We start from the raw sequence: 12,419 nt of genomic DNA, 5'->3' as shown, positions 1-12,419 counted from the left end.
GCTGCCACGTAGGCATTGACTTAGTCAAAATTGGAATTTTATAAAAGGGGGTAAACATTAGGGGTCACTTTTGCCATTTTTTTTAATAGAGGGCCAAAATTGCAACGTTTGCAAACTTAGGGGGGTAAAAAGTGTGTTTAAGCCTATTAAAAAGGTAAAGGCATATTAATCCAAATAAACAAAACCTAGTTAGGTTTGCTTACTACACTGTAGCTTCCATCAAACCCCTTGCCGCCATGAATCGTTTCTTCTCAAGGTCCTCCTTTCCACTGCTTCTCTACTCCACCGTACGCTCCTCCTCCGCCTCCTCTATTTATCCATCTTCCTCCGTTCTCCCCAGCCCTCTCCACCTCCGTCACTTCTCCAACAAGTCAGTGGAGAAGCTGCGCCACGTCTGGATGTCTGGATACGACTACGTTAAGAAGCGGACGGACAGGGAAATAGTATTATTAGAAAGTCATCGCTATCCGAACTACGAAGACCCACGTTTTGTATATGAGGACGAGATAGACAACATACATACCAAAACATATGTCACTTCCTATAAAAATAAAACCCTATTTGACATTTCTTGTTTTGATACTTTTTTGGAGAAGATATGTTCTGATCATGTTGATTTCAAAGTTGATGTTCAGCTAGCTTCGCGTATTTTCGACAGTGCAATTCTTGTTCTTTCTTGTGTTGATGGTGTTAAAACCAAATCCATTACTATGGATCAACAAATGACAAGATTTCAACTTCCTAGGCTTATATTTATTGACGATCTGTATCAGGAAGGAGCAGATCTATGGAACATTGTAGATCAAGTAAAATCTAAGCTTAATCATCGTTGTGCTGCAATTCAAGTTCCAATACACTTTAACGATTATTATATTGGATTTGTTGATCTTGTCAAGTTAGAGGCCTACTTTTTCCCCCTTAAATTCTTTGCTAGACTTTTTGATAAGTTAAAGGCCTACTTTTTTCGCTCTGAAACACCTGATTATAATTATGATGTAGAAGTAGGAGAAATACCCGAAGATATGCAAGCCTTTGTGTTGAAGAAAAGACGCGAACTCATTGAAATTGTGTCAGAGGTTGATGATAAACTTTCTAAAGCTTTTCATGGTGGCAGCAAAATTCCAGAGTCTGTTCTCGATGATGCAATTCGTAGGGCAACTATATCAATGAAATTTGTACCAATTATCATTGGTGATGAGAGCTATGAGACGTTAAAACTATTAATGGAGGGTGTAATTAGGTATTTGCCAAGTCCAATCGATGTTAGTAATTATGCTCTTGATCTAAATAAGAATGGTGAGAAAGTTGAATTGTCTGGAAGTATTGATGCACCATTTGTTGCAAAGGCTTTTGCAAATTGGCATGAGAGGTATTTCAAATTAACTTATCTAAGAATCTATCAGGGTGTTATTAAGAAGGGTGATTTTATTACAAATGTTAACACTGGTAAGAAGATTCAGATTCCTCGTTTGGGCAAGAGACGAAGTTAATAAAATCGAGGAAGTTGATGAAGCTCATGCTGGAGAAATTGTTTTTGTTTTTGATGCTCATCTTGAATCTGGAGATACTTTTACCGCCAATGGGTCTGTTAGATATACAATGACTTCTGCTGATGTTCCTGCTTATTCGGTCTCAAAAGATTCCGGGCATACATTTTCAAATGGTGTGAATTGATTCATTCTAGAGAAATAATGATCCTACTTACCCTGTTGGTTTGGTTTATTAGCTTTGCAATGGTTTGTTAGTAATTCTGAAAACTATTTCATACTTCAAATAATTTACTAGCTTAGGGTATTTTTGGAAAACTATTGCATCAGTCTTGTTTCATGTGATATTCTTGAGAATGTTGTTCATTTCCTGTTCTTTTCTTACAAATGTAGACACAACGAATAGTAATACTATGTGAAATGCGATAAAAAGTTATCTTAATTCATGACAACAAGATTGAATAGCTTTCCAGAAACCTTGTCTTGGCATACTGAGAAACCAACACAATTATGAGAAACCAAGACAAGGTTTTTGGAAAGCTATTATGAGAAGTTGGACCTTTTTATTTTATTTACTGTCTATTGAAATTCATTTTAACTCAACCCTCCTCTTCAAACATATCTGCAACCAATTTTTACTTATCCAACGCAACATCAAAAAGTCTACTAAATTGATGACACAAAATGTATATCTATTAATGACGAAAAATGTTCCAGGGCCTTTGCTTCCTTCATGTTCAAGCTACATGTTAAAATGTTTCTTTTTGTGAAGTAGGAAATATAGCCTAATTGTTTTCCGAGAGTTTTCAACCTCAATCACAATCATCTTTTCAAAAATCAAAGTAATTTCTTTCTGGTTCTGTAAAAAGATCCCATCTATAACTTCTATTATTATTCTTCCGGATGTTAAAAACACCTGTGATATGAATTTGGGTGAAGCGATATTCATGATCTAAACTTTTATAACTTGAATTTTGTTCTCGATAAAGCAGTGGTGGAAGCATTCAACAATGTTAGAGAGGATGCTACATAGTTTGGTTATGTTTTATTATAATGAATAATTAGTTTTGCTTCTTAATTTACAAACTCTCACATTGTGCTTGAGAGAGAAATAAATAAGGTCACTCATGTTCTAGTCGAAGTAAGTATACTTTTAGTTAGCTCTGGTATTTTCGTTGATGTACCAACATGTATAAATTATTTACACATTAATGAAATGTTATAAATATCTTGGATTTGTCTCACTTGTGCAATATACAAAATTTACTATTTTGAACTTTTTAACACATGCAAATGTGACGTTTAATTTTTTATTGGTAGGTTTAAATTGTTTTTCCTATATCATTTTCAGGTCTGTATTTTTTTTAATGTCTAACACCAATTCAAATAATCACCTCTTTATATTTTATTGTCATGTTTATTTTTTTTTTAGGTCTAAATTTTTTACTCTTAATATTTTTTTTAGAGATACTCTTTATATTTTAATAATAACATATAAAAAAAGATATTAAATTAATAAACCAGTGATAATAATAAGAACCAATCTATCCATTAAAGAGTTTAATTCTTCTGTTTTTCCATACATCGGTCGGGGATCAAACCTTGGACCTAATGCTGATTCTTTTTAAAGTTATTAATTATAAGAAAACATAGTGATGTAAGCAAGTTCTTTAATTAATCCTCTGGTCAATGGTCTAACTTCTTGGATGTTGCCATTGTTCATAATCTTGTTTTCTTCTTGCTGTCTTTCTTCATTTTTTCGCGTCATATGCCAAGGATTTTCTTTACAAGTTTCTTGTGCAACCAATATTCCATTAAACTACCACTAGTACAAAGACCCCCATTATATTCTTTGGTTTTTTACTTATTTATTTTAGTTTTGTCCGAAAGTTGAACAGCAATCACATTGAAGAAATTAGCAAGAAGATGTGGCAGTAGAATGTTATTTAATGTGTGATTGGTCCACACGGCTATAGGAAGTAGTCAGGAAGTTTAACAGACCATTTTTTTTCCTAAGTTTGTCCTTGTTATATACACCACAAACTCATACCGAAGACTCCACATTTCAGACCACAAAAACTTAACCTCATATTCTGCATTCTCAAACTCTTTTTTCATCTAGTTTCTCTCAATTCTCATGGCTATGCAATCACCTTCCTCATCCTCTTCATTTTCCTATCGATTCACTTACCAAGTGTTCCTCAGCTTCAGGGGCACTGACACTCGTGACGGTTTTACTGGCCATCTCTACAAAGCTCTTACTGACAAGGGAATCCACACCTTCATTGATGACCGTGACCTGCAAAGTGGGGATGAAATCAAACCATCACTCGACAATGCCATTGAAGAGTCTAGGATCTTCATTCCTGTGTTTTCTATCAACTATGCCTCTTCTTCATTTTGTTTGGACGAACTTGTTCACATCATTCACTGCTACAAGACAAAAGGTCGTCTCGTTTTGCCTGTTTTCTATGGCGTAGATCCTACTCACATACGACATCAAAGTGGGAGTTATGGTGAACATCTCACTAAGCACGGAAAGAGTTTCCAAAATAACAAGAAAAACATGGAGCGGTTGCATCAATGGAAGTTAGCTCTGACCGAAGCTGCTAACTTGTCCGGCTACCATTTTAGTTCTGGGTACTCCTCTTTACTTAATTCTTGTTTTCCTTTTTGCATTTTATTTATTTAATTTTTATTCCTCAATGATACCATCTTAAAGCCTAAATTGGAAACACCTTTTTAATTACGTTTTTAAACAAGTATTAGTTATTTATAAGTCAAAATAGTTAGAAATGTATGATATACTATGAGGACATGGATGTGACTGTGATGTTGTTACACACTGATTTATCTTATTGGACATGAATAGATATGAATACAAGTTTATTGGAGATATAGTCAAATACGTCTCCAACAAGATCAGTCGTCAGCCCTTACATGTTGCCAATTACCCTGTTGGATTGCAGTCTCGAGTACAACAAGTGAAAGCGCTTCTTGATAAAGGATCTGATGATGGAGTCCGCATGTTAGGACTTTATGGCATTGGAGGCATGGGTAAATCAACACTTGCGAAAGCAATTTATAATTTTATTGCTGATCAATTTGAATGCTCATGTTTTCTTGAAAATGTGAGAGAGAATTCAGCTTCAAATCAATTGAAACATCTCCAGGAGGAACTCCTTTTAAAAACACTAGCACTGAAAATTAAGTTAGGAGGTGTTAGTGAGGGAATTCCTTATATAAAGGAAAGGCTGCATACAAAGAAGATTCTTTTGATTCTCGATGATGTTGACAATTTGGAACAACTGCATGCTTTGGCTGGAGGACGTGATTGGTTCGGCTGTGGAAGCAGAGTTATCATTACCACTCGTAACAAACACTTACTAACCAATCATGAGATAGAAATTATCCATGAAGTAAAAGGGATGTCTACGGAAAATGCTCTTGAATTGTTGAGGTGGATGGCTTTTAAAAATTACAAAGTTCCTTCAAGTTATGAAGAGATTTTTAACCATGCAGTTGTGTATGCTTCTGGCCTTCCATTAGCTCTAGAAGTAGTGGGTTCCAACTTGTTTGGAAAGAGTTTTGCAGAATGTGACTCTACATTAGATAAGTATGAAAGAATTCCACATGAAGATATCCAAAAGATACTTAAAGTAAGCTTTGATGCTTTGGACGAAGAACAACAAAGTGTCTTTTTGGATATTGCTTGTTTCTTCAAAGGATGTAGTTTGGCAGAAGTTGAAGAGATACTTCAACGTCATTATGGTTATCGCATAAATAGCCACATTCGAGGGTTGGTTGATAAGTCTCTCATAAAGTGCCACTTGAATGAAGTGACATTACATGACTTGCTAGAGGCCATGGGTAAAGAAATCGTCCGGAAAGAATCACCCAAAGAGCCTGAAAAGCGTAGTCGATTGTGGTGTCGCGATGACATAATTCATATTTTACAGGAAAACAAAGTAAGATTGATATCTATGAACAAATATTTATTTTACCCTTAATTACATTTACATGTTCTCAATATTTTATTGGTATTGTGGTTGATTCATTTTATTTTTTTTTTCTGTTAAAAGGGAACAAGTAAAATTGAGATGATATATCTGAGTTCTCCCTCAACGGATCCCGTAATAGACTGGAATGGAAAGGCCTTCAAGAAGATGACAAATCTCAAAACACTTATTATTGAAAATGTCTCTTTTTCTAAAGATCCCAAGTATCTTCCAAGCAGTTTGAGAGTATTGAAATTGAATGGATGTTCTACAGAGTCTCTATCATCTTGTATTTGCAGCAAGGCAAGTGAAATAATTTCATTTTCTAATTGTATATATTTATAAATTCACACGATTCTGTTTCCATCAAGAAAAAAATATCACCATGAGAGTATAGTATTTGATTTTTAATATATTTGTTTGTTTCTTCTTTGTGTTTATGCAGAGGTTTGAGGATATGAAAGTCTTGACATTGGACAATTGTCAATATTTAACCCATATACCCAATGTCTCAGGTCTTCCAAATTTAGAAGAATTCTCGTTTGAAAAATGTAACAATTTAATTGCAATTCACGATTCGATTAGGAACCTAAATAAACTTGAAATCATAAATGCATGTGGATGCAGCAAGCTTGAGAGTTTTCCACCCTTATGGCTGCCCTCTCTGAAGGAATTGGACATCTCTTATTGTAGGAGACTCAAGAGTTTTCCAGAATTATTATGTAAGATGACAAATACAAAAGAGATTGGAATGTGTACAACTTCCACAAGAGAATTGCCATTTTCATTTCAAAATCTCAGCTTATCACTAAAGGGATGTAAAATGCTCAGGTTCTCAAAACATGATGATGTAATGTATTCTACAATGTTTTCAAATGTGGAAGCTCTTCATCTCAATCCTTACTATCTCCCATATGAATGTCTCCAAATAGTTCTCAAGTCGTGTGTTAATGTGAAATATCTAAACTTATCCCTTGGCAAATTCAAAATTCTTCCCGAGTGCCTTAGTGAATGTCACCTTCTGAGGACCCTCCTATTGGATTTCAACAGGCATCTTGAGGAAATTAGAGGGCTTCCACCGAATCTCAAATATCTTGATGCATATCGATGTAAATCATTGAGTTCCTCAAGTAGAAGAATGTTATTGAGTCAGGTTTGTTGTTGTTTTTTCTTGCAATAGTATTTGATATGTAGTATTTCACATATAATCAACAATGTGTAATATATATCTTATGCTAAACTAACAGCAATTACATGAGGCTGGGTGCACCAAATTTTCTTTCCCAAACGGAACAGAGGGGATTCCAGATTGGTTCGAGCATCAAAGCAGGGGTCAATCAATTTCTTTCTGGTTCCGTAAAAAGATCCCTTCTATAAATTTTATTATTATTCTTCCGGATGTTGGATATAGTTTCGAATTTAATTTGTTTGTCAATGGTTATGACTGTACATTTCCAGAATTTGAATTGAATTGGCTGCAGTGTTCGAGACATACATATTTGTTTGATATGAATTTGGAAGAAAATGTTGAACTCTGTAAAATATTTCACGGGATCAATTTGGAATCTGAAATGGACAAAGCACTTTTAAAAAATGAATGGATCAATGTGGAGTTTAAGCTTCGTGTTTTCAGTGGGAATCCTGAGAAAGTGATTAAAGGGTTAAGAAGTACAGAAATGGGAATCCACGTGTGGAAGGAGAAAAGTAACATAAATGAGGATGTGATATTCACCAATCCTTATAGTAGAAAGAGAGAATTAGATGAATATCTCAATGCTTCATTATCACAATTTCATCCTACTCTGAAAAAGCATAGATTTATGGAAGTCGGAGTTTCAGAGAGAGAAATTTTGCAGCAGCAACATCTAGCTTTAGTGAGAAAAAAAATAAAAATAAAAAAAGGACAACATATATATAAAAAATATATAAACTAGAGGAAACCACCACCTAACTTTCTAGTTCTCTCTTTCACCTTCTACTTCCATTGCCATCCTTCACCCATGACCCAATCTTCTTCTCTCTTTCAATAACCAATTTCCTTTCAAAATTCAAACACTCATGAGATGAATTACATATCTAAGCATAACTTTTCCCTAATTCTACAAGTACACTTGGATAAAATTTGGGATTAGGGTAAATGTAGTAAAGAAGTACAAGAGCCCATTCATTGAAAGTTGGTCATTTTGATTCTTTGAGGTTTTGGGAAGCTTAGAGCCATAATAACCAACAAGTACAGTGACAAATTAGTCTGTATATTGCAAGATTATGGAACCAAGAAGATTGTAATATGGTGCCACGGTTGTTGCTGTTCAAAGGAATCCAAAACCATGGCGAACCTTGTTGCTGCATTGGGAAGAAATAAATTGGAATCAATTCCTTTTACTTCGGCTTTTCTGGAAATAAATGTGGGATGCTGCTTTGAATGTTTATCCTAGGGTGGTTGGAGAGCAAATTTAATCGATTCGTCATATCGGTGAGTTGATAACGATCATTATCGCATATTTTCCCTATTAATATTATTGATATTTTGATAATTTTCTATGTTAAAGTGTTTATAAAAAAAAATGGGGAACACACCCTTTGAACTTTTTCTTATCAATGATGCTCGTGTTTAAAGTCATCGATATTATTATGGTCTCTGTTTGAATTTATCTATGATTTGTTGGGCCAATGGTTGAAATTGAGATTTGGCTGCATATATTATGACATGTGTTTTGGAGATATGAGAAATACGGTTTGAAATGTATGTTTTTGGAAACTTTCGATATTAATATGCACTCTATTTGGATTTGGATTTTACTTGCGATTTATAAAGTAGAGGGATTGAAATGGAGAATTTGATTGTATGTATTTTCATAGTAGTTTTGATATGTTGTGAAACGTGGTTTTGAAATATGCGTCTTTGAAAGGATTTGATATTAATTTGTACGCGATTTGGATTTGGATTTGAATTTGGATTTACTTATGATTATAAGTAGTAGATTTTCGATTGAGTTTTGATGATACGTATTTTGAAATAAGTTTTGTTATGTTGTGAAATATGGTTTTAGCATTGTGTTTTAAGAATGGTGTTTTGAAAATTATGGTTATAATGACGACGACCTAGGTGCACCTAGTATGTGATTTCGATTAGGTAGTTACTCCATTAGATGGAGCCACCCCAATGGAAAGGCCGCCATTAGGAGGAGAGGGCTATCAATGAGATGTAAACTCCCTAATTGAAAATGTTTACACTTTGTTTTGAGTCGAGAGAAAAGAGCTATCCGTTAGATGGAGCCGCCCCATGGGAAGGCCACCATTAGGAGGAGAGGGCTATCAACGAGATGGAGCTAGTTCTCGATTCACCCATTTGGTTATTTTCATTAAAGTTGGATTTCAATACTTTCTATAAAGTTGATTATTTTGGTATTATTAAACTGAACGCGATTTTATATTCTATTTGAAGTTGATTATTTTCTCTAAACGGAGTTTTCTATAATTTCTTTAAAAGGCTTGTAACTTTATTTTCACCTCTTTATGATGTTGGATTTTTTTTGAATTATTCTTACTTGATTGAAAATATTTATACATGTGTAAATTTCATGCGTATAAACGATTGCGGATTAATATAATTTTATACGGTTACTATTTTTGTAAATTGACAATAGATTTGATAAAGTAAATAATCGTGCCCTTGTGTGTTTCCCTTCCAGTGGTGGTGGTTGTTGTCTCTCACTAAGTCCTTGTGACTTACTCTTTCATTCTCTATTTTTTTCAGATTTCCAAGCAGCTAAGTAGAGAGCTGCTAGTAGACTCAAGTTCTGCCGCGTCACTTTTTTTTGGTAGGCTTCTTTGATGGATGTCTCTGTTGTTTATGTATTTGTTGAGTCAGATTATCTGCAGCTATTTGGAGTTTAGGAATGTTTTATTTTGAGATGTACAAATATGTAAATATGTCAATTTGAAACTCCGGATGAGAATACAGGTTTATAAACAGGATTAAAACCTTGGAAAATGTTAAAAATACGGAGGATACTCTGTCGAAATTTCAGTTGATAGCAATTTATAAATTGTAAATTATAGTTGTCATGTGTCGTCAATAGGCTTGCCGGACTAGAATGTTCTAGTTCGTGCGCCGGTCACGATTGTGAATTTTGGGTCGTGACATTTAGTGTCAGGCATGCGGAACTTGGTGCTTACTGAAACAATAGAAAAGGAACACCATGGCTAGATATATTCCTTGGTCCAGGTACATCATTATCATTATTATCATCTTTATAAACCAATTAATTGTTTCTACCTGGAAGAGTTTTTCAAATGACGAGACATGATATAAGATTCTGTCGAAAATGCTTTGTAGACACACGTCTGATCGAGGGCATGTTCGGGGTCCGATTTGTGTCTGTACCCAATACAGACATATGTGATTTTCTCAAATTACTGATAATAATTTGACTATCTTATAAGCAAACAGGATGTTTAGAGTGATCTAAATGCAGCATAAATGTATATTGTGTTAGTTATCACATCTGTTATAACTTGAATTTTTGTTCAATTATTTCATAAGGATGCTTCAGAGACATCAGAAGAAACCAGGTCTGAAGAAAGTATGGGAATCCATCTCTCAGGGCCTCCAGATGTATCCCTTCAGTCCCAAACTTCTGAAAGGTGCAGTGGACGTTTGCCACTTTCACGCAGCGTCTAATAAATTATGGCGGATCCTAGATGAATGTTGTTACAAGTAAGATCCTTATACCTTGAAAGCATAAATGGTTTTAATCATAATCTCTATGAAAGATCTTTTGAATAAAATGTTGGTTGTCATTCCATAGTAATATTTTTATAAATATGTTAGAAAGAAGCCTTAATTTTATCTTTGGTTGTAAATGCGTATCTTTTGTCCAAAATGTCATATTAGATAGAAACTTAATCTTATATCATAGTTCAATAGCTAGTTTGAAAGATTTAAACTTGCAAAAAAAAAAAAAATCTGTTGCGGAAACATTTATATGAACTTGACGGTGTAAAAAAGTTTTTCTCTATTTTGTTTTTATCTTGAAAATGGAAGTGGAGAATTTCATTTCATAAATCAGTTTTGGTTTTGTACTTCTAAGCATTACGTTAAGGTTGGCATGAGTGGATTATACATCAAGAAGAGAACTGAATTACGTTACAAACTTAGAATGTTTGTTTTCTGCATAATGGTGTGTATGACAATTTCAAGAGTGGATCCTCTCATGTTGAAATAAACATGAGGACGTTATGTTTCTAATATCAACCTTATATCTCCCTATCTCCACTTTTTAACAAAAATCTCTCGCATAAAATTGAACATTTGTCGGTAATTTACACAACTTTTCTCTAACCAAAACTAAGCATTGTCAGGAAACCATCTTTAGTCATCATGCGACAAGTCTACAGGTCGCTCGTACTTCAGAATCCGTTGGTTGTTCGAAAGGGCAGTGAGTATTGATATGCTTTGCACCTCAGTTGGAGAGTTTTGAGAATTTCAATCTTAGTAGACAAATTAGAATCCACTGTGTTCAAGAAGAAAAAAAGCATGGAGCAGGATGTGATATTCATCAATCCTTATAGAAAGAGAAAATCAGATGAAGAACAGAACTTGGAAGTTTCAGAGACAAAACTTGTGTTTTCCATATTTGGTAGAAAAGCTATTTATCGAACAAAGAAACGGGAGTATTCTTGTGTTTCGTCAAAGTTCTGGTTTGTAATTAATAGCAAGTCTATTTTTTTTAATCTATCTTGATATTTTTTTTTTTAAAAAAACAATGTACTGGTCATGTATGTATGATTAAAGAGTTTGTACATATTTTCATACCGACAGATGGTTCATCACAATTTCTATTAGAGTTTGATTCTTAGTTACCAAAATATTACATTATGGTATTTCAATGTAATGTATGTAGCATTTCAAAATAGGTTTAGTCACACTCTAAACAAATGTGTGTTTGTATTCTGAGGAGTACCAGCAACACACCCTTCAACACACACATTTGTACAGGTAACTATCCTTGCCCATGCGCATACTTATAAAACAGATTTTTACCCTATCAATTTTTGTGTATCCAATGACTTTGGTTCCAATTGCCGTCCATTACCATAAAGCCTTATGCAAATCAACTCTAATAAGAAGAAGAAAAAAAACTCTCTTTAAAGAAACAAGGGAAAGGTTATGGGGGTTTTAAAGGGTTTCATTTGTCAAATTTTAAAGTTCCTCCAAATTTGGAGGTTTTGGGGGGTTAAACATACTAATTGACAATTTTGCCCTCATAATAATTCAAAATTCCAATTTTAGACATTACTGAATTATTACCATCTTTTTCAAAGACAACTTATTCAAAACAACTTATTTATACAAAACAACTTATTACGACCTCATTTTCAAAAACTGCTTATTCAAAACAACTTATTTATACAAAACAGCTTATTACGACCTCTTTTTTAAAAAACAGCTTATTCAAAACAACTTATTTATGCAAAACAGCTTATTACGACCTCTTTTTAAAAAAACAACTTATTCAAAACAACTTATTGATGCAAAACAGCTTATTACAACCTCTTTTCAAAAAACAACTTATTCAAAACAGCTTATTGATGCAAAACAGCTTATTACGACCTCTTTTCAAAAAACAACTTATTCAAAACAACTAATTGATGCAAAACAGCTTATTACGACCTCATTTTCAAAAACAGCTTATTCAAAACATCTTATTTATGCAAAACAGCTTCTTACGACCTCTTTTTCGAAAACAGCTTATTTATGCAAAACAGCTCATTAAGATCTCTTTCAAAAACAACTTATTTATGCAAAACAGCTTATTACGACCTCTTTTTTAAAAACAGCTTATTTATCCAAAACAGCTTATTCCAACCTCTTTTCAAAAACAGCTTATTTATAAAAAACAACTTATTACGATCTCTTTTTCAAAAAATA

At 33.7% G+C, this 12,419-nt stretch overlaps 2 protein-coding genes across 3 annotated transcripts; both read left to right on the top strand.

Moving 5' to 3' along the window:
* Positions 1-236: 236 nt before the first annotated feature.
* On the top strand, positions 237-1,674 carry LOC25492232 (elongation factor G-2, mitochondrial). The gene is made up of 2 exons (XM_024780573.1): positions 237-1,369; positions 1,461-1,674. Exons 1-2 carry the CDS (start codon positions 237-239, stop codon positions 1,672-1,674), a joined length of 1,347 nt encoding a protein of 448 aa, XP_024636341.1.
* A 1,869-nt stretch (positions 1,675-3,543) lies between these two features.
* Positions 3,544-11,401, top strand: LOC25492231 (disease resistance protein RUN1). 2 transcript variants are annotated; one of them, XR_005645734.1, is made up of 8 exons: positions 3,544-4,127; positions 4,360-5,455; positions 5,570-5,788; positions 5,931-6,638; positions 6,733-7,958; positions 9,243-9,306; positions 10,032-10,205; positions 10,850-11,401. XR_005645734.1 is itself a non-coding variant. In XM_039833200.1 (6 exons), coding segments are annotated over exons 1-6 (2,631 nt in total). In that variant the 5' UTR covers positions 3,544-3,624; the 3' UTR covers positions 6,945-7,059. The 2 variants fall into 2 exon arrangements, 1 of the variants encoding a protein (XP_039689134.1); XM_039833200.1 differs by lacking the exons at positions 9,243-9,306; positions 10,032-10,205; positions 10,850-11,401 and having other exon boundaries at positions 6,733-6,836; positions 6,944-7,059.
* The last annotated feature ends 1,018 nt before the right edge of the window (positions 11,402-12,419 follow it).

This window comes from Medicago truncatula, chromosome 4 (assembly GCF_003473485.1).
Source record: "Medicago truncatula cultivar Jemalong A17 chromosome 4, MtrunA17r5.0-ANR, whole genome shotgun sequence".
Taxonomy (NCBI): Eukaryota; Viridiplantae; Streptophyta; class Magnoliopsida; order Fabales; family Fabaceae; genus Medicago; species Medicago truncatula.
This window is presented reverse-complemented; position numbering and strand designations above follow the sequence as displayed.

Bases quoted from the DNA above. Each gene is read 5' to 3' on its own strand.
- LOC25492232 (XM_024780573.1), top strand. From the start codon at position 237: ATGAATCGTTTCTTCTCAAGGTCCTCCTTTCCACTGCTTCTCTACTCC. The intron at 1,370-1,460 runs GTATTTCAAATT...AAGAAGATTCAG, and splicing joins TTTGCAAATTGGCATGAGAG to ATTCCTCGTTTGGGCAAGAG.
- LOC25492231 (XM_039833200.1), top strand. From the start codon at position 3,625: ATGGCTATGCAATCACCTTCCTCATCCTCTTCATTTTCCTATCGATTC. The intron at 4,128-4,359 runs GTACTCCTCTTT...GGACATGAATAG, and splicing joins GGCTACCATTTTAGTTCTGG to ATATGAATACAAGTTTATTG. The intron at 5,789-5,930 runs GCAAGTGAAATA...GTGTTTATGCAG, and splicing joins CATCTTGTATTTGCAGCAAG to AGGTTTGAGGATATGAAAGT.